We start from the raw sequence: 12,529 nt of genomic DNA, 5'->3' as shown, positions 1-12,529 counted from the left end.
GGTAGGTTGGACAACAAATGAGGGCCTGTAGTGGTACTGGTCACTAGCTCCATCTGTTGACAGGATGTGTTCATGACAAAACCCCTGTGGATGTTGTCATGGGCAGTTAAGTTCACATTCTGGCATGTCCACCAATGAGCAGACTTCCTGGAGCAACATCCTCATACATGTGCCCTACCCAACACTCTTACATTTGTTGAAAATGCCCGCTCAAAGACAAACTCAGGTATGCAAAAATGCTATTATAGAATCCATCCATGATAAAGATTTTAATAAATCTAAGAGTGTTTATAGCAAAAACAGTTGAATCTTAAGTCACCTTCAGTCCTTTCCTGACCAATCTTTGAATTAACCAGGCACAAACTATGCTTTTTTTAGACCTTAACATGAGCAATACAGAAAGTCAGGTCATTTTTCACCACTTTGCTGGAAACCACGTCAACTATGAACAACTTTAGATTTCATGCATATTTGTTGTCAAAGACCTTATAGTTGAGGGTGGACAATGTGAGTCCATTTAAAGAAAGTTTAATACCAATTTATATACCAAAATTAATGTCCCAAGTGAACTGAGTAAATACATTTAACTAAATGGTTCTGATTCACATTTGTTTTATTTAATATTAAAAGTGTTTACTAAGTTGTGAAGACTGGTAGGAACTCAGAACATTTTTATTTTAACACGCCAGGGTCCACTCTAGGTTTCTTTGTACATTTCATCTTTCTTAGGGAGTTTTTTCTAGCCACTGAAATTAAACACTTCTGTTGTTTGCTCCTTGGGGTTTAAGGCCAGCTGTTTTTGTAAAAGCACTTTGTGACAACTGCTGATGTAAAAAGGGCTTTATGAGGAAAATGTAAACCCAGCGAAATTAAGGAACACAGTGATGCCTCAACATAAGCTCAATGAACTAATGACAATACACATGAAATCACGTTTCTCTTATTTTTAGTTAATAAATAAAATTCAGTCATTGAAGCTGTAGAGTTATTTATTCTTTTGGCAGCTCAAACCAAATCTACATTTTAACGAGCCCTTTTAATAATGATGGCACAATTTTATGAGCATGTTTATTTCCCATTGTCTTACATTCATTAGAAATGTAGAAAAAAGTCAATATGCAAAAACTCTTGGGAGCTTCTCCTATCTCAGTCAATCATGCAATAGTTATCTAAATACATCAAAAAGACCAAATATTTTCAGAACAGGTATCCAATATGGACTCAAATGCAACTTCTTGTTTTGTGTCCGAAACACACAAATTATAATAAAAATGCAACTTGATGCAACTTTCCATAAACACAGGAAGTGGCAAAAATACACACACACAATGGCAAATAACCATTTCAGTCAATTTCTTTTTGCAGTTTTGTAGAATTTTCAATCAATCCGGCCGAACTTTGCCAAATATTGCACTTTAATACAACGCAGCGACAGCTGCACGCCTGTTTGGCAGCACTTGCGATGCTACCACAATAAGACCCAATCGAGGTGGCGGCGAGAAGGGCAGGTTGCGCAACGCTGGGCCGGTTTACTGGGTGCTAATGAGCTTCACGATCACGTGGATGATTCGGGATCCTCGTGGGCAGGTACACAGATCTATGCTGGGGTTCCTGATCTTATCTTCCAGAAGCTGATCCAGCTCCCAGCGCAACTCCTTCACCAGCTCCGCCACCTGCAGACACACAGGAGATTTCGGCAGTCAGGAAGCGGCGAGCGGACTGTGCGTACAGCTAATACGCAGTTATTATGACCCTGTTACCTCTGCCCTCACCGTGTAAAAAACAACCGAGCCATTACCAGGGCCCAGGCAGCCAAACCCCTCCTGATCCTAAAAATCGCCAAGCGCTGCCACGCCGAGACCACATTCCTAAGAGTGCCGACCAACTGGCTGACCTGGTTGTGACGCTGCGGCGAATCGGATCCAGCCGTCATCCAGGGAGATGACGAACTCCCCCCTTCTGTAGCTCCACGCTGACCTGTCCCCCTCCGAACAGCACGAGAGGATACACGGACACCATGCTGCAATCCCGGATGAACACACGGCTCGTCTTCACCTTCTCATGATAGACCAGGTAGGGGCTGTCGTAGTGGCGCACCTGAAACCACGACACAGGGGCAATGACCGACGGCGACAACCACCTCTTATCTATTGTCTAGGTTGTTGTCGACAGAAGCGTTCAGATAAAAGTAGCAGTTGTGTCCCTGAACTTGATTGTGCGTAGCATTCAGACCGTTCCTTCTGTGGTGTCTTACTGTGTAGTTGACAGAGGACGGGTGTACGTGGACACAGCCGTCGTTCTTCGTCATGTAGCGCAGCTCGTCTGCTTTGGGCTGCATCTTCACAGCTCCTTTACTAGTCTGCTTGAACTTCTCATGAGGTGATCTCACCTACAGTAGAACAGAGGCAGCGGGGGACTTAACTCAGGTACATTAGACAATTGCGGACCTGCTGGTCACGGAGGGGTTGAAGGCTTAACTGGACTACATTGGGATAGAGGGCAGCACAGAGCATTGCAGGACATTAAACCTGATGTTGTCAGAGTTGAGGTTGGCCTGGGGAGGAGATCAAGATGTGAATATGAACTTATTTAATACTGTATTAGGAAATTCCTTTACATGAGAATGCCGTTTTTGAATAAATGTGCGTGTCCCCGTCTACCTCGCGGCCGGTAGCCCTCCACGACACCGTCGGTCCCTTTGGTGGCCATTCCTTTCAATGACTCTGGCCTTCAGCCCCTCCTTGACGAAGCCAATGTCAGAAAGCAGCTCTGTGAACTGCCTCTGTCAGGACTGGCAATGCTCCTACGATACCACAAAGCACATCTACAGACTCAAATCACTGTTAGCAATACACTGCGATAAAATGGAATCGCTCAGGTGACTGTCATAGGGGCGTCCGACCTGTAATCCCCGACTGGACAGGAAGTTCCTCATCCCCCTCCCTTCTCTGCAGTACTGGTAGCCCGTCTGGTTCCCGTTCCGGGCTGCCTTACACCAGCCCTGTGCAGAAACACACGTCACAGACCCACCTCCCATCATCTGTAGCTACCCCAGGTGCTAACGTGGAACCAACAATATTTCTAAAGAGATCCAAAATTGCACTCCCACTACAGCCAGCCTGCAAATTGCACGATTCCATCTCAACCCACATCTGTTCTGGGAAGCTTTGTGTTTTAGTGGACAGAGACCATAGGGAAAGAAGCCAGACTCTGATCCATGCTGCAGCAGTACATGGCAGCAGTTTAGGCCACCCAACCCCTATTGACATTGTCCTTGTTTTTAGCTACATAAACAAATTACCTAGCCTATTAGACGTTACCATTTTAACTCACATGCAGATATGGAACAGTCAGTTCCAAATGATTCAGTATCTGACACTAAAATCCTATATTAAATGTTTCTTAAGGCAAAAGCATGTGTTCTAGCTATTTCAAACAAAACTCCAGTATTTCAGAGGATCAAGGCTTAGGGAGAACCAGAACAAGGCTTCAGGTAAAGCCAGTGTGTTCTGTACCTTGTATGCCTGCAGCAGGGCCAGATGGTCACTGTTGGCCAAGGCAAAATTCAGCTTCTTCTCATTGGCCTCTTCTCTCTTATCCCACGGAGACACCTGCCCACAGGAAGGACACAGGATGACAGGAGATGCGGGAGGAAAAAAGGGAAGGGAACAGCAGAGGTGAGAAGAGAGACTTTCTGGCACTTTGATTCTGCCAGATGAGTTTGGCTGTAAAATAGATCGAGCCATTCTTTTCAGTTAGGGTTTTTACAGCCCAATGCCATTGGCATAGTGAGACGCTAGGAAACGAGTCTTACGAAGGGGGATTTGAAGGCCAGGCTGGCAGCAATGGTGAGGGCAGGGTCCAGGCAGCGGAAGATGGCCCCGAACAGCATGAGTTTGCCAATGCGGACGTCCACGGGCAGACAGGCGAGGTGGTAGCCCAGAGGGGTGAGCTTCTCGTCGGCGGTCAGAGCCCCCAGGTCCTGCAGACGCTGCTTGGCTGCGTCCAGGCTGCCCGTGGCCGGGGGCTCGATGAGCCGGCAGAAGACAGACTCCAACGTGCGCTCTGCAAACACATCCAGGATCTTAATCCTGAGGGAGCGATGAGCGAAGACAAAGATTGCATTAGTCACCACACATCTTTCTATTAAAACAAAGCGACGGGTTTATTAATGAGTGACATAACCTAAGAGAAAATAAGTAAATAAATGAAGAGAGGTCAGGTTGTGTGAATCCCTTCGCGACCTGTTTACCTGAGGCAGAGCTGCTCCAGGGGGACTCTCTGGATCTCCGGCAGCTGCTGCTCAGCCAGATGGTGTTGGAAGCAGTGGCTGGTGAACAGGTGGAAGCAGACCCCAGAGGCCACGCGGCCCGCACGGCCCCTCCTCTGCAGGGCGTTGGCACGCGACACCCACGTCTCCTCCAGGCTCTCCATGCTCTTAGAGGCATCGTAACTGACGGGAACAGAGTCGGTGAAATTACACATCCGGCCCAGTGCGTCCTGGGAACAGCTTATAGGACATGAATGCGGTTGATGTGAGCTGAATATATTGGTATGGTTTCCACGCGACCGTGCCGGTACACAGGCCTCATCCCCGGATGGCTTCGGGGGCCGTGGTTACCGTACCTCTTCTCCTTCATCTTGCCAGAGTCCACCACGTACACCACGTCGTCGATGGTGACGGAGGTTTCGGCGATGTTGGTGGAGATGATGATCTTGGTGACTCCGTCTGGCGGCCGGCTGAACACCGCCTGCTGCTCCTCGTTGGACAGGGACGAGTGTAGGGGGTACACCACACACCTGAGACACACAACCACTGTATTCACAACCAACACAACCCAACTACCCAACACCACGCACCTGCTAAGAAATGACTGCCCAACGTGTACCACCGTACCTGGTTCTCTTCCTGTTGTTGAACATCCTGTTGGACTGGAGCTGTTCGTAGAGGGCCTTAATCTCTGCCAGGCCCGGCATGAACACCAGCACAGCACCTGTAAAAGGCAGGAGACCCGGTCCAGAACAAACCGGTAGTGTTACCACATCAGAACAACACACTTCCTCATGCCCCCCCCCCACCCCCTACCCCACCACCGCCTTCTGTTGTGTCTGTAGCCATCTCACCTGGAGGATAGCCATGGTTACCGTCCACAATATACTCCAGCAGGTTCTCAACCAGGTCCATGTTGATCTTATCCAGGTCCATGGCAGCGATGGTCTTCAGAACCGACATCTTTGTGTCTTTTGACAAAGAAACCATTGTGTATTAGCGTTCTCCACCCAGGCGGGCGGCTGTAGAGCCCTGTCAAGGGTATAGCCTGTACGTAGCAGATGGGACCGATGAACAGACCTCACCTTTGTACCGGACCGTGAGCTCCTGAAGACCGAGCTGCTGATCAGGGATTGAGTCTTTGACAAAGTCTTTCTTCTGTAGGTTCATGAAGGACCACATGTCATCCCCGAGCTGGTCCACGGGCTCTTTAGCCGCCCCTCTGCCCCCCCAAGACGACTTGTCCTTCCCCCCGCCTGAGCGCATGAACGGACTGCCATCTTCAATCACGTACCTGGGAGAAGAGTAAAGAATACAGGTCACAAAAACGGTAAGACGAAATAAAATGTTTAAAATATTTCCGGTTTGGGTGTGTAACATTTACCGGGTTTTGGCAATGGCATCTTCTAGGAAAAATTGGTCTACGGGGAAAGTGCGTCCTGGCAAACACAAGAGATAAAAACGTAACCGTTGACTGGCAAACATAGTATTGGTACATGCACATTTCCTAAATGCGCTGAGAGGGTTGAGGGAAGTGGACGGTGTTAGACAGAGCACGGTGTCGGTACCTGGTATGTGGATGGTGTTAGACAGAGAACAGTGTCGGTACCTGGTATGTGGATGGTGTTACAGTTGTGGAAGTAGTGGGAGAAGAGGTCAGCGTTGAGGGTGGCACTCATCAGAATGATCTTCAGGTCTGGCCTCTGTGCCATCAGATCTTTCAAAACCAGCAACAGGAAGTCACTAAGGGGAGGGGGAAAGGGATTGAGACGGCGTGGTGGAAACCTCGAGGAAACAGCCGGCACTGGTACGGCACGGAGCACGACGACGTGCGCTGACGGGTGATTGGAGTGTGACGTCACCTCTCCTCCGTGCGCTCGTGGACCTCATCCACGATGACATGAGAGATCCCCGCGAGGTCGGCCTCCCCCTCCAGCCTCCTCAGCAACACCCCGGTGGTACAGTACAGTAGCCTGGTAGCAGCGGACTGAGGGAAGGAGGCAGCGATGGAAAGGTCAAATTCCATTTAAAGGGGCGCCAGGTGTGTTATTTTTTTTACCATACTACCAGCGTAAATACAAGCATTTATAACCGGAAAACATCTACAGTTAATGACTGAAGTATGTGGCGTTCAACACAGTTTCACGGACCCTGACAGTCTCCAGGCGGATCTGGTAGCCCACGGAGTTACCGAGGCGTTCCGCCCGCTCCTGTGCAACCCTCTCGGCTACGGTGATGGCGGAGATACGGCGTGGCTGGGTGCAGATTATGTTTGCCACCTGTTCAGCAGGTCCGGTCAGTGAGGCATCCAGAATGAACTGGGGGATCTGGGTGGTCTTACCACACCTGTTGAAAACCAACACAGAAAAAGTTCTGAGGGCCGCCACGACCATAAACCCAGAAAATAGAGAAAATGCAGTTCTGAAACACTGCTTTAACAACGCAGTTCTAAAATCAGTAATAGTTTGGGGCTAGAATAAGTGGTAAGTGAGTGATACAGAGAACCAAGCGCCCGTTTGGGGAATTTAGATCAACCGCTTCAAACTGAATGACAAAGAGGCAAGTGCTGGCTGCTGAAATGTAGCCTACTTTGAGAGTTACACTATTGCCAAGTTCTCAGAAATATCAGATCACTAAAAAAAAAAAAAAAAATGGTTAGGCCTAGCACGGTCGTTCCACATTCAATCCACCCACAACTCCTTCATCCAAAAAAATACAGTATGAGCTTGTATATAACCAGCCTGCCCCGTGTAAATATAACTGCAGGGCCTGATGGGTTTGGTTTATCCCAAGCATCTCCAGCCTACAGCATATCCAACACAATCTCTGACATCCAACAGAAACATCTACTCAGTGGCAAGTTCATTAGGTCCACTTAACCCATACTGGGTCAGACTCTGCCTACAAAATAGGCTGAATTCGTTAGGGCATGGATTCCATTTCCAGAATAATGTTGGTATGGATAATAAATAGGCTACTTGCCGGTGTTTAAAATGGTCCTAGTAATGACAGTGGTCGATTTAGGACCTGCAATGCTCAGGCAAATCTCTTCGTAAATCTCAAATGAAGCCATCAACCTGTCCCTCAGCCCACCAAGTGCCCCAAGAGACGAAGGAGCAAACGTGATCACGGGTATGGGGATAATTAAACCCTACTGTGACCCCTTAGATGGAGCCAATGTGATCACGGGTATAGGGATCATTACATCCTCCTGTGACCCCTTAGATGGAGCCAATGTGATCACGGGTATAGGGATCATTACATCCTCCTGTGACCCCTTAGATGGAGCCAATGTGATCACGGGTATAGGGATCATTACATCCTCCTGTGACCCCTTAGATGGAGCCAATGTGATCACGGGTATAGGGATCATTACATCCTCCTGTGACCCCTTAGATGGAGCCAATGTGATCACGGGTATAGGGATCATTACATCCTCCTGTGACCCCTTAGATGGAGCCAATGTGATCACGGGTATAGGGATCATTACATCCTCCTGTGACCCCTTAGATGGAGCCAATGTGATCACGGGTATAGGGATCATTACATCCTCCTGTGACCCCTTAGATGGAGCCAATGTGATCACAGGAATAGGGATCATTACATCCTCCTGTGACCCCTTCCTCTGAGGGTTCAAAAACACAGCCTCCATAGTGGAATACAATAAGACAACATATGTTGGAGCTTGTGCCATTTCACACAAAATAAAATACATGCATGTCTTATTATTAGACATTCATTTTCTTTGTCACTTGACACAAATGTTCAATATTTGTAGAATGTTTCTCCTAAAACCATAGATGGAATTTTAAAATGTGAATTTCATGCTTATTTCATTATTAAACAGTACACTATGAATCGCATCATTCCAATCATGAGTACGTCCTTAAAGTGAATGCGTTTAATAAAGCCATGGACACTCTTTAGAAGTCACCCTACAGGGACCACTCGGAATAAGTGTGTAGGGGATGGAGTGGGACTCACCCAGTCATGCCACTGACCACCAGCACCTGACAGGTGTCCAGCAGGTCCAGGATGTTCTCCTTCTCATGCCAGGCTGGCAGCTTTTGTCTCTGCTGCAGCATGGAGGCGAAGCGCCTGGATGACTAGCAAAAAGCAGGCACAGAAACACAGAATTACTTAGCTCATAGGGACGTTCACATTCCATCACTAAGTAAGTACAAGACTTGTGTTTGGGTGAATTGGACAGGACTGAGAAAAGAAAAAGTCTCCTATACCACCTGGTAGCCCACAGCAGATGGCGCGATAGATGGCGCTAAGCAGCAGAGGACTGTTTAAATGTCTCTTGCACTACAGCAACACCCGAGGATTTGATCTATTCTCTACCTTTTTTTTTCCTGAACTCTCTACACAGCTTCTCGTTTTCCTGCTGCCGGGCATCTGTCCTCTCTTCATGCCTTTTCACCATCTTCTTCCTCAAGTTGACATAGCTCTCGGTCTCAGGAACTACCACGTCCTCCTCTTCCTCCTCATCCTCATCGTCTTCCAAATCTTCAGTGGCCTGCAGTGGTCTGTAGGTGCTGTTCCTGCTAGTAGGAACAGTTCTGCTGTTGCCAGTGCTGTTGTTATTTGGGGCAGTTCTGCTGTTGCCAGTGCTGTTGTTATTTGGGGCAGTTCTGCTGTTGCCAGTGCTGTTGTTATTTGGGGCCGTTCTGCTGTTGCCAGTGCTGTTGTTATTTGGGGCCGTTCTGCTGTTGCCAGTGCTGTTGTTATTTGGGGCCGTTCTGCTGTTGGTGCTTGGGTTACTGCTAGTGTTCATATTACACTTGGTCTCCTCACGTGATGCGTTACTCCTCCCACCTCTGCTCTTTGACATGGCAATGGGGGGCGGAGCCACTATTACAGGGGGCGGGGAGCTGTATTTATGATGGGTGACTGACAGCAACTCTTTCATTGTGGCCTCGTCCTCACAGCATGTGATCAAGGTGTAGACCACTGGCTCCCCTTCCTTCGCTGCAGCCAAGGCCTCTCCGAACAGATGCTCTGTGACACTTAGCCTTGCCGCGGCCCCTATGGCCTCATCGTTAGTGCTGAATGCCACTATGGGAGCCTGGAAGGGGTAGCGGTTCCCTTTGGGGAAGCGGACCTCCATCTCGTATTCTGGAGAGGAGTAGCTGCTGAACCCAGGCTGGCTGGCACCCACCGGTTCCCGGGGACCTGAGGCATTCTCCTCAGTAGGCATCTGGTGCTTATATTTGCACTTGGCTCCAAACCTGCAGCCGGCACCCTTGAGGTAGAAGCGGCAGACGTCCCGAATGTGAACAGGGCCATTGGTAGGAGCGTCTGCCTTACGATTCCTCCCAGCAATGCCAGCTAGGAAGTCGGGGTCCAGAGTGACAGTCCACACACTGTTTGCAATGCGCTCGGTGAAACGGTCACCATAGATGGCAGTGAGGGCCAGGGCCTCCTCCTGTCTCTGTGTAAGGCACTCGTCCATGGGCGCCCCCTGGAGGCCACCAGGGGATATAGCTTCAGGGCGGTAGCGCTCTGAGAACACCTGAAGGAGCAGCTGTTCCAAGGTGGCTCCCACCTCCCCAACACCCGTCTCCAGGGCCTGCCTGCTGCGCTCCCGGTCAAAACCATACCTACACAACAGAGACAGGAAGAGGTTACACACACGCGTGAGCACACCCATTTCCCTCCCCCATTTCATGTAGGACAGACACCTGCAGAGTTTTCCTATGGCAAACAGTCCAATGACTGGCTGGGGGGAGGGCCGTCGGTCTTCTTCTGAATCAGGATCACAGACAGGGCTCTCTGTGCTCTCTACCGGGTCATCATGGGTGGTCCAGAACTGCCCTTCATCCCTGTAATCCAGTTCATCATACTCTTCCTCCTCTTCCTCTTCCTCATAGTCTTCTTCTTCCCTGAGGGGACAGATGGGTAAAGATAATGTTCCATTTATTAACATTATGATGTGTCCTGTTGGTTGTTAAACCAACTATAGTTCAAACTTTCCATAACAGTCCTAGTATGCCAAACAAAACGCCATCCCCGACGCCAAACAAAACGCCATCCCGTGTCCATGTTTCAGGGGTATTTAAATAGTGGACTTTAAACTCGGACTGCTAGTGAAGATGTAAAATGACTATGCTACACTCGGATTCAAACTACCGAGTGGCTGTGGAAATAAAATATCCCACAGACTAAAATGCGCAGTCTTCCCCATTACCATGATAACCTTGTGTCCTTAAAGGGGCAGCTGAAAATGTCTTCTCTGTGGTATTTTGGCTGGCTGGGTGGTATGGGCCAAAAATCATATCTTGGCATATTACATACTTTGGACAGTAATTGTGTGTACCACAAAATATTCATTTTTGCCCTAAATTGCAATAGAAACACACATTGAAGCAGTACTTGAGGATGGTAACAACTTATTTTTATGAGTTAACTATTGGGTTCTTATTGGCTTGTCCCTTTAGTGTGCTGTGTATTAGACCAAATGTCACAAATACAATTAATAGACTGTTAGAAGCTTACAAAATAATTCAGTATTTTGTCATAAGAACAGCATATGGTTATATACTAGTGCAGCGATGTATGCGTTGTGGCTTACTGTTTGACAAAGACCCAATAAGGCCATGCTAGTAATATTTTAGTCCCCCAGCATTCTGAAGCGACAGTCTCTCTTCACATGTTTACAGAACTCACTCATAGGGCTCATCGTCATAGTCCTGGGTCTGCAGCTCTCTCAGCAGCTCTTTCACCTGCTCCTGGTTCTCACTGGTCATGAAGATCTTCTGCATGGGCATGTTGCCCGTCACCTCAGGCCTGAGGCGAGGCCTGTACTCATCCAGTGTCCGAGGCCGGGGTGTCTGGCTAATGAGAGACTTGGGTAAACCCCTACCTTTACCCCATCCCCTATCTCCACCACCTTGACCCCTCCCTCCTCCTTGACCCCTCCCTCCACTTGTGCCCCTCCCTCCACTTGTGCCCCTCCCTCCACTTGTGCCCCTCCCCCTTCCTCCTCTACCTCTAGCTCCGCTGCTACCCCAGTTGCCACCACTGCCACCTCGAGCACCTCTTCCTCTGCAAACAGCGAAAGAGAAAAGATTAATTATACAGGCTTTTCTGTAGTTCAATAGATCTGAGCGAGTAAACATGAAAACTCCAGCAGTTAGCTAGTTCCACTGTACCTGCTTGAGCGACTGGGTCCAAAATCTAGGCTGAAATCGTCACCATCATCCCAGACACTGCTTGTTGCCTTTCCACCGCCTCCCCCACCACCACCTCTTCCTCTCCCACTTCCTCGAGGCTTATTAAATCGCCCTCCACCTCTGTTGGGCTGTCCCCTCCTTCTCCCACTCATTTCACCCCACTCTCTGTTATCAAAGTACAATTACACCTGAAGACATAAACATTTGATAAAATCAAAACAGTTTCATTATTAGTCATCTATAATGGCAACCTGCTCATCATCTTGAGTTGAAATGTGTTTTGTATATTGTGTACAGCAAAACAAAGTGAAGAGTCACCACACATAAATTCAATGCAATTTTTCTTACCTATGTTGACCATAGAAAGATACAGTAAGCAACCTGTTGGACAAAAATGTAAAAACCAGACGTAGTTTGCAACGTTTACTTCTTCAGTTCAGATGACGCATATACAGTGCCAGTTTCCATAAGCAAAGTTGGCAGTGTCGGTGCCTTGAACATAGGCACAGGCTAGCTAAAAATGTACTTCTTGCGAGACAAAACATGTTTAACCATTTAGTTAATAAGACGAAGGTTGTTGGCAAACAACAACACGGAACGCAGTGATCACTCAACAATGAACTAACACAGCCTCCTTAGACAGGGCTAATTGTTAGCCAAGCTAGCTACGTAGCTAAGTTACATGACATCTTTGCTATTACCGTGAACTAGCCTACGCTAGTAGCTACCAGTAAGTCATGATACACATCGTATGGGCAAGACAAAAAAACTTAGTATGTTGTTAGTTAAAACGTCAATTATGATACATAAGAGAATCAGACAGCTTCTTAGTCAGAGACAAAACAGACTGAACTAACCTGACACGAATTGATTTGTCCACTATGGAATGCCAAAGGGGTCAGCATTCATGCGTTCAGAACGCGATTGTTTAGCGCCTACGGCTGTTACGCAAATGCCCGCGCCTGTTAAATAAGCGCGTGCGCCTGTTACCAACGCCGGTTATTCTCAGAAGACTGGCAAACTAGCTAGTTTTCTTCAGAGTCATAAATAGTAAAGAGTGAGTACTATATTTACATAATAA

At 48.0% G+C, this 12,529-nt stretch overlaps 2 protein-coding genes across 2 annotated transcripts; both read right to left on the bottom strand.

Annotated features, from left to right (window-relative positions):
- Positions 1 to 1,529: 1,529 nt before the first annotated feature.
- LOC117594591 (putative ATP-dependent RNA helicase DHX57) lies at positions 1,530 to 2,825 on the bottom strand. Its single transcript, XM_034292830.1, is given in 6 exon segments — positions 1,530 to 1,673; positions 1,887 to 1,958; positions 1,960 to 2,097; positions 2,255 to 2,389; positions 2,478 to 2,554; positions 2,661 to 2,825. Coding segments are annotated over 5 exon segments (525 nt in total). The 5' UTR covers positions 2,514 to 2,554; positions 2,661 to 2,825.
- On the bottom strand, positions 2,657 to 12,400 carry dhx57 (DEAH (Asp-Glu-Ala-Asp/His) box polypeptide 57). Its single transcript, XM_034292829.1, has 21 exons — positions 12,306 to 12,400; positions 11,797 to 11,829; positions 11,428 to 11,636; positions 10,943 to 11,320; positions 9,958 to 10,158; positions 8,870 to 9,876; positions 8,621 to 8,833; positions 8,255 to 8,378; positions 6,421 to 6,616; positions 6,133 to 6,257; positions 5,880 to 6,013; positions 5,655 to 5,709; positions 5,356 to 5,564; positions 5,125 to 5,241; positions 4,898 to 4,994; positions 4,627 to 4,800; positions 4,253 to 4,453; positions 3,815 to 4,091; positions 3,516 to 3,611; positions 2,903 to 3,001; positions 2,657 to 2,782 (listed from the first exon to the last, which is right to left on the bottom strand). Exons 3-21 carry the CDS (start codon positions 11,598 to 11,600, stop codon positions 2,657 to 2,659), a joined length of 4,002 nt encoding a protein of 1,333 aa, XP_034148720.1. The 5' UTR covers positions 11,601 to 11,636; positions 11,797 to 11,829; positions 12,306 to 12,400.
- Between the last annotated feature and the right edge of the window lie 129 nt (positions 12,401 to 12,529).

Source organism: Esox lucius, chromosome 6 (assembly GCF_011004845.1).
Source record: "Esox lucius isolate fEsoLuc1 chromosome 6, fEsoLuc1.pri, whole genome shotgun sequence".
Classification (NCBI taxonomy): Eukaryota; Metazoa; Chordata; class Actinopteri; order Esociformes; family Esocidae; genus Esox; species Esox lucius.
Note: the sequence above shows the minus strand (reverse complement) of the source record. Positions and strands in the feature narration are given on the sequence as shown.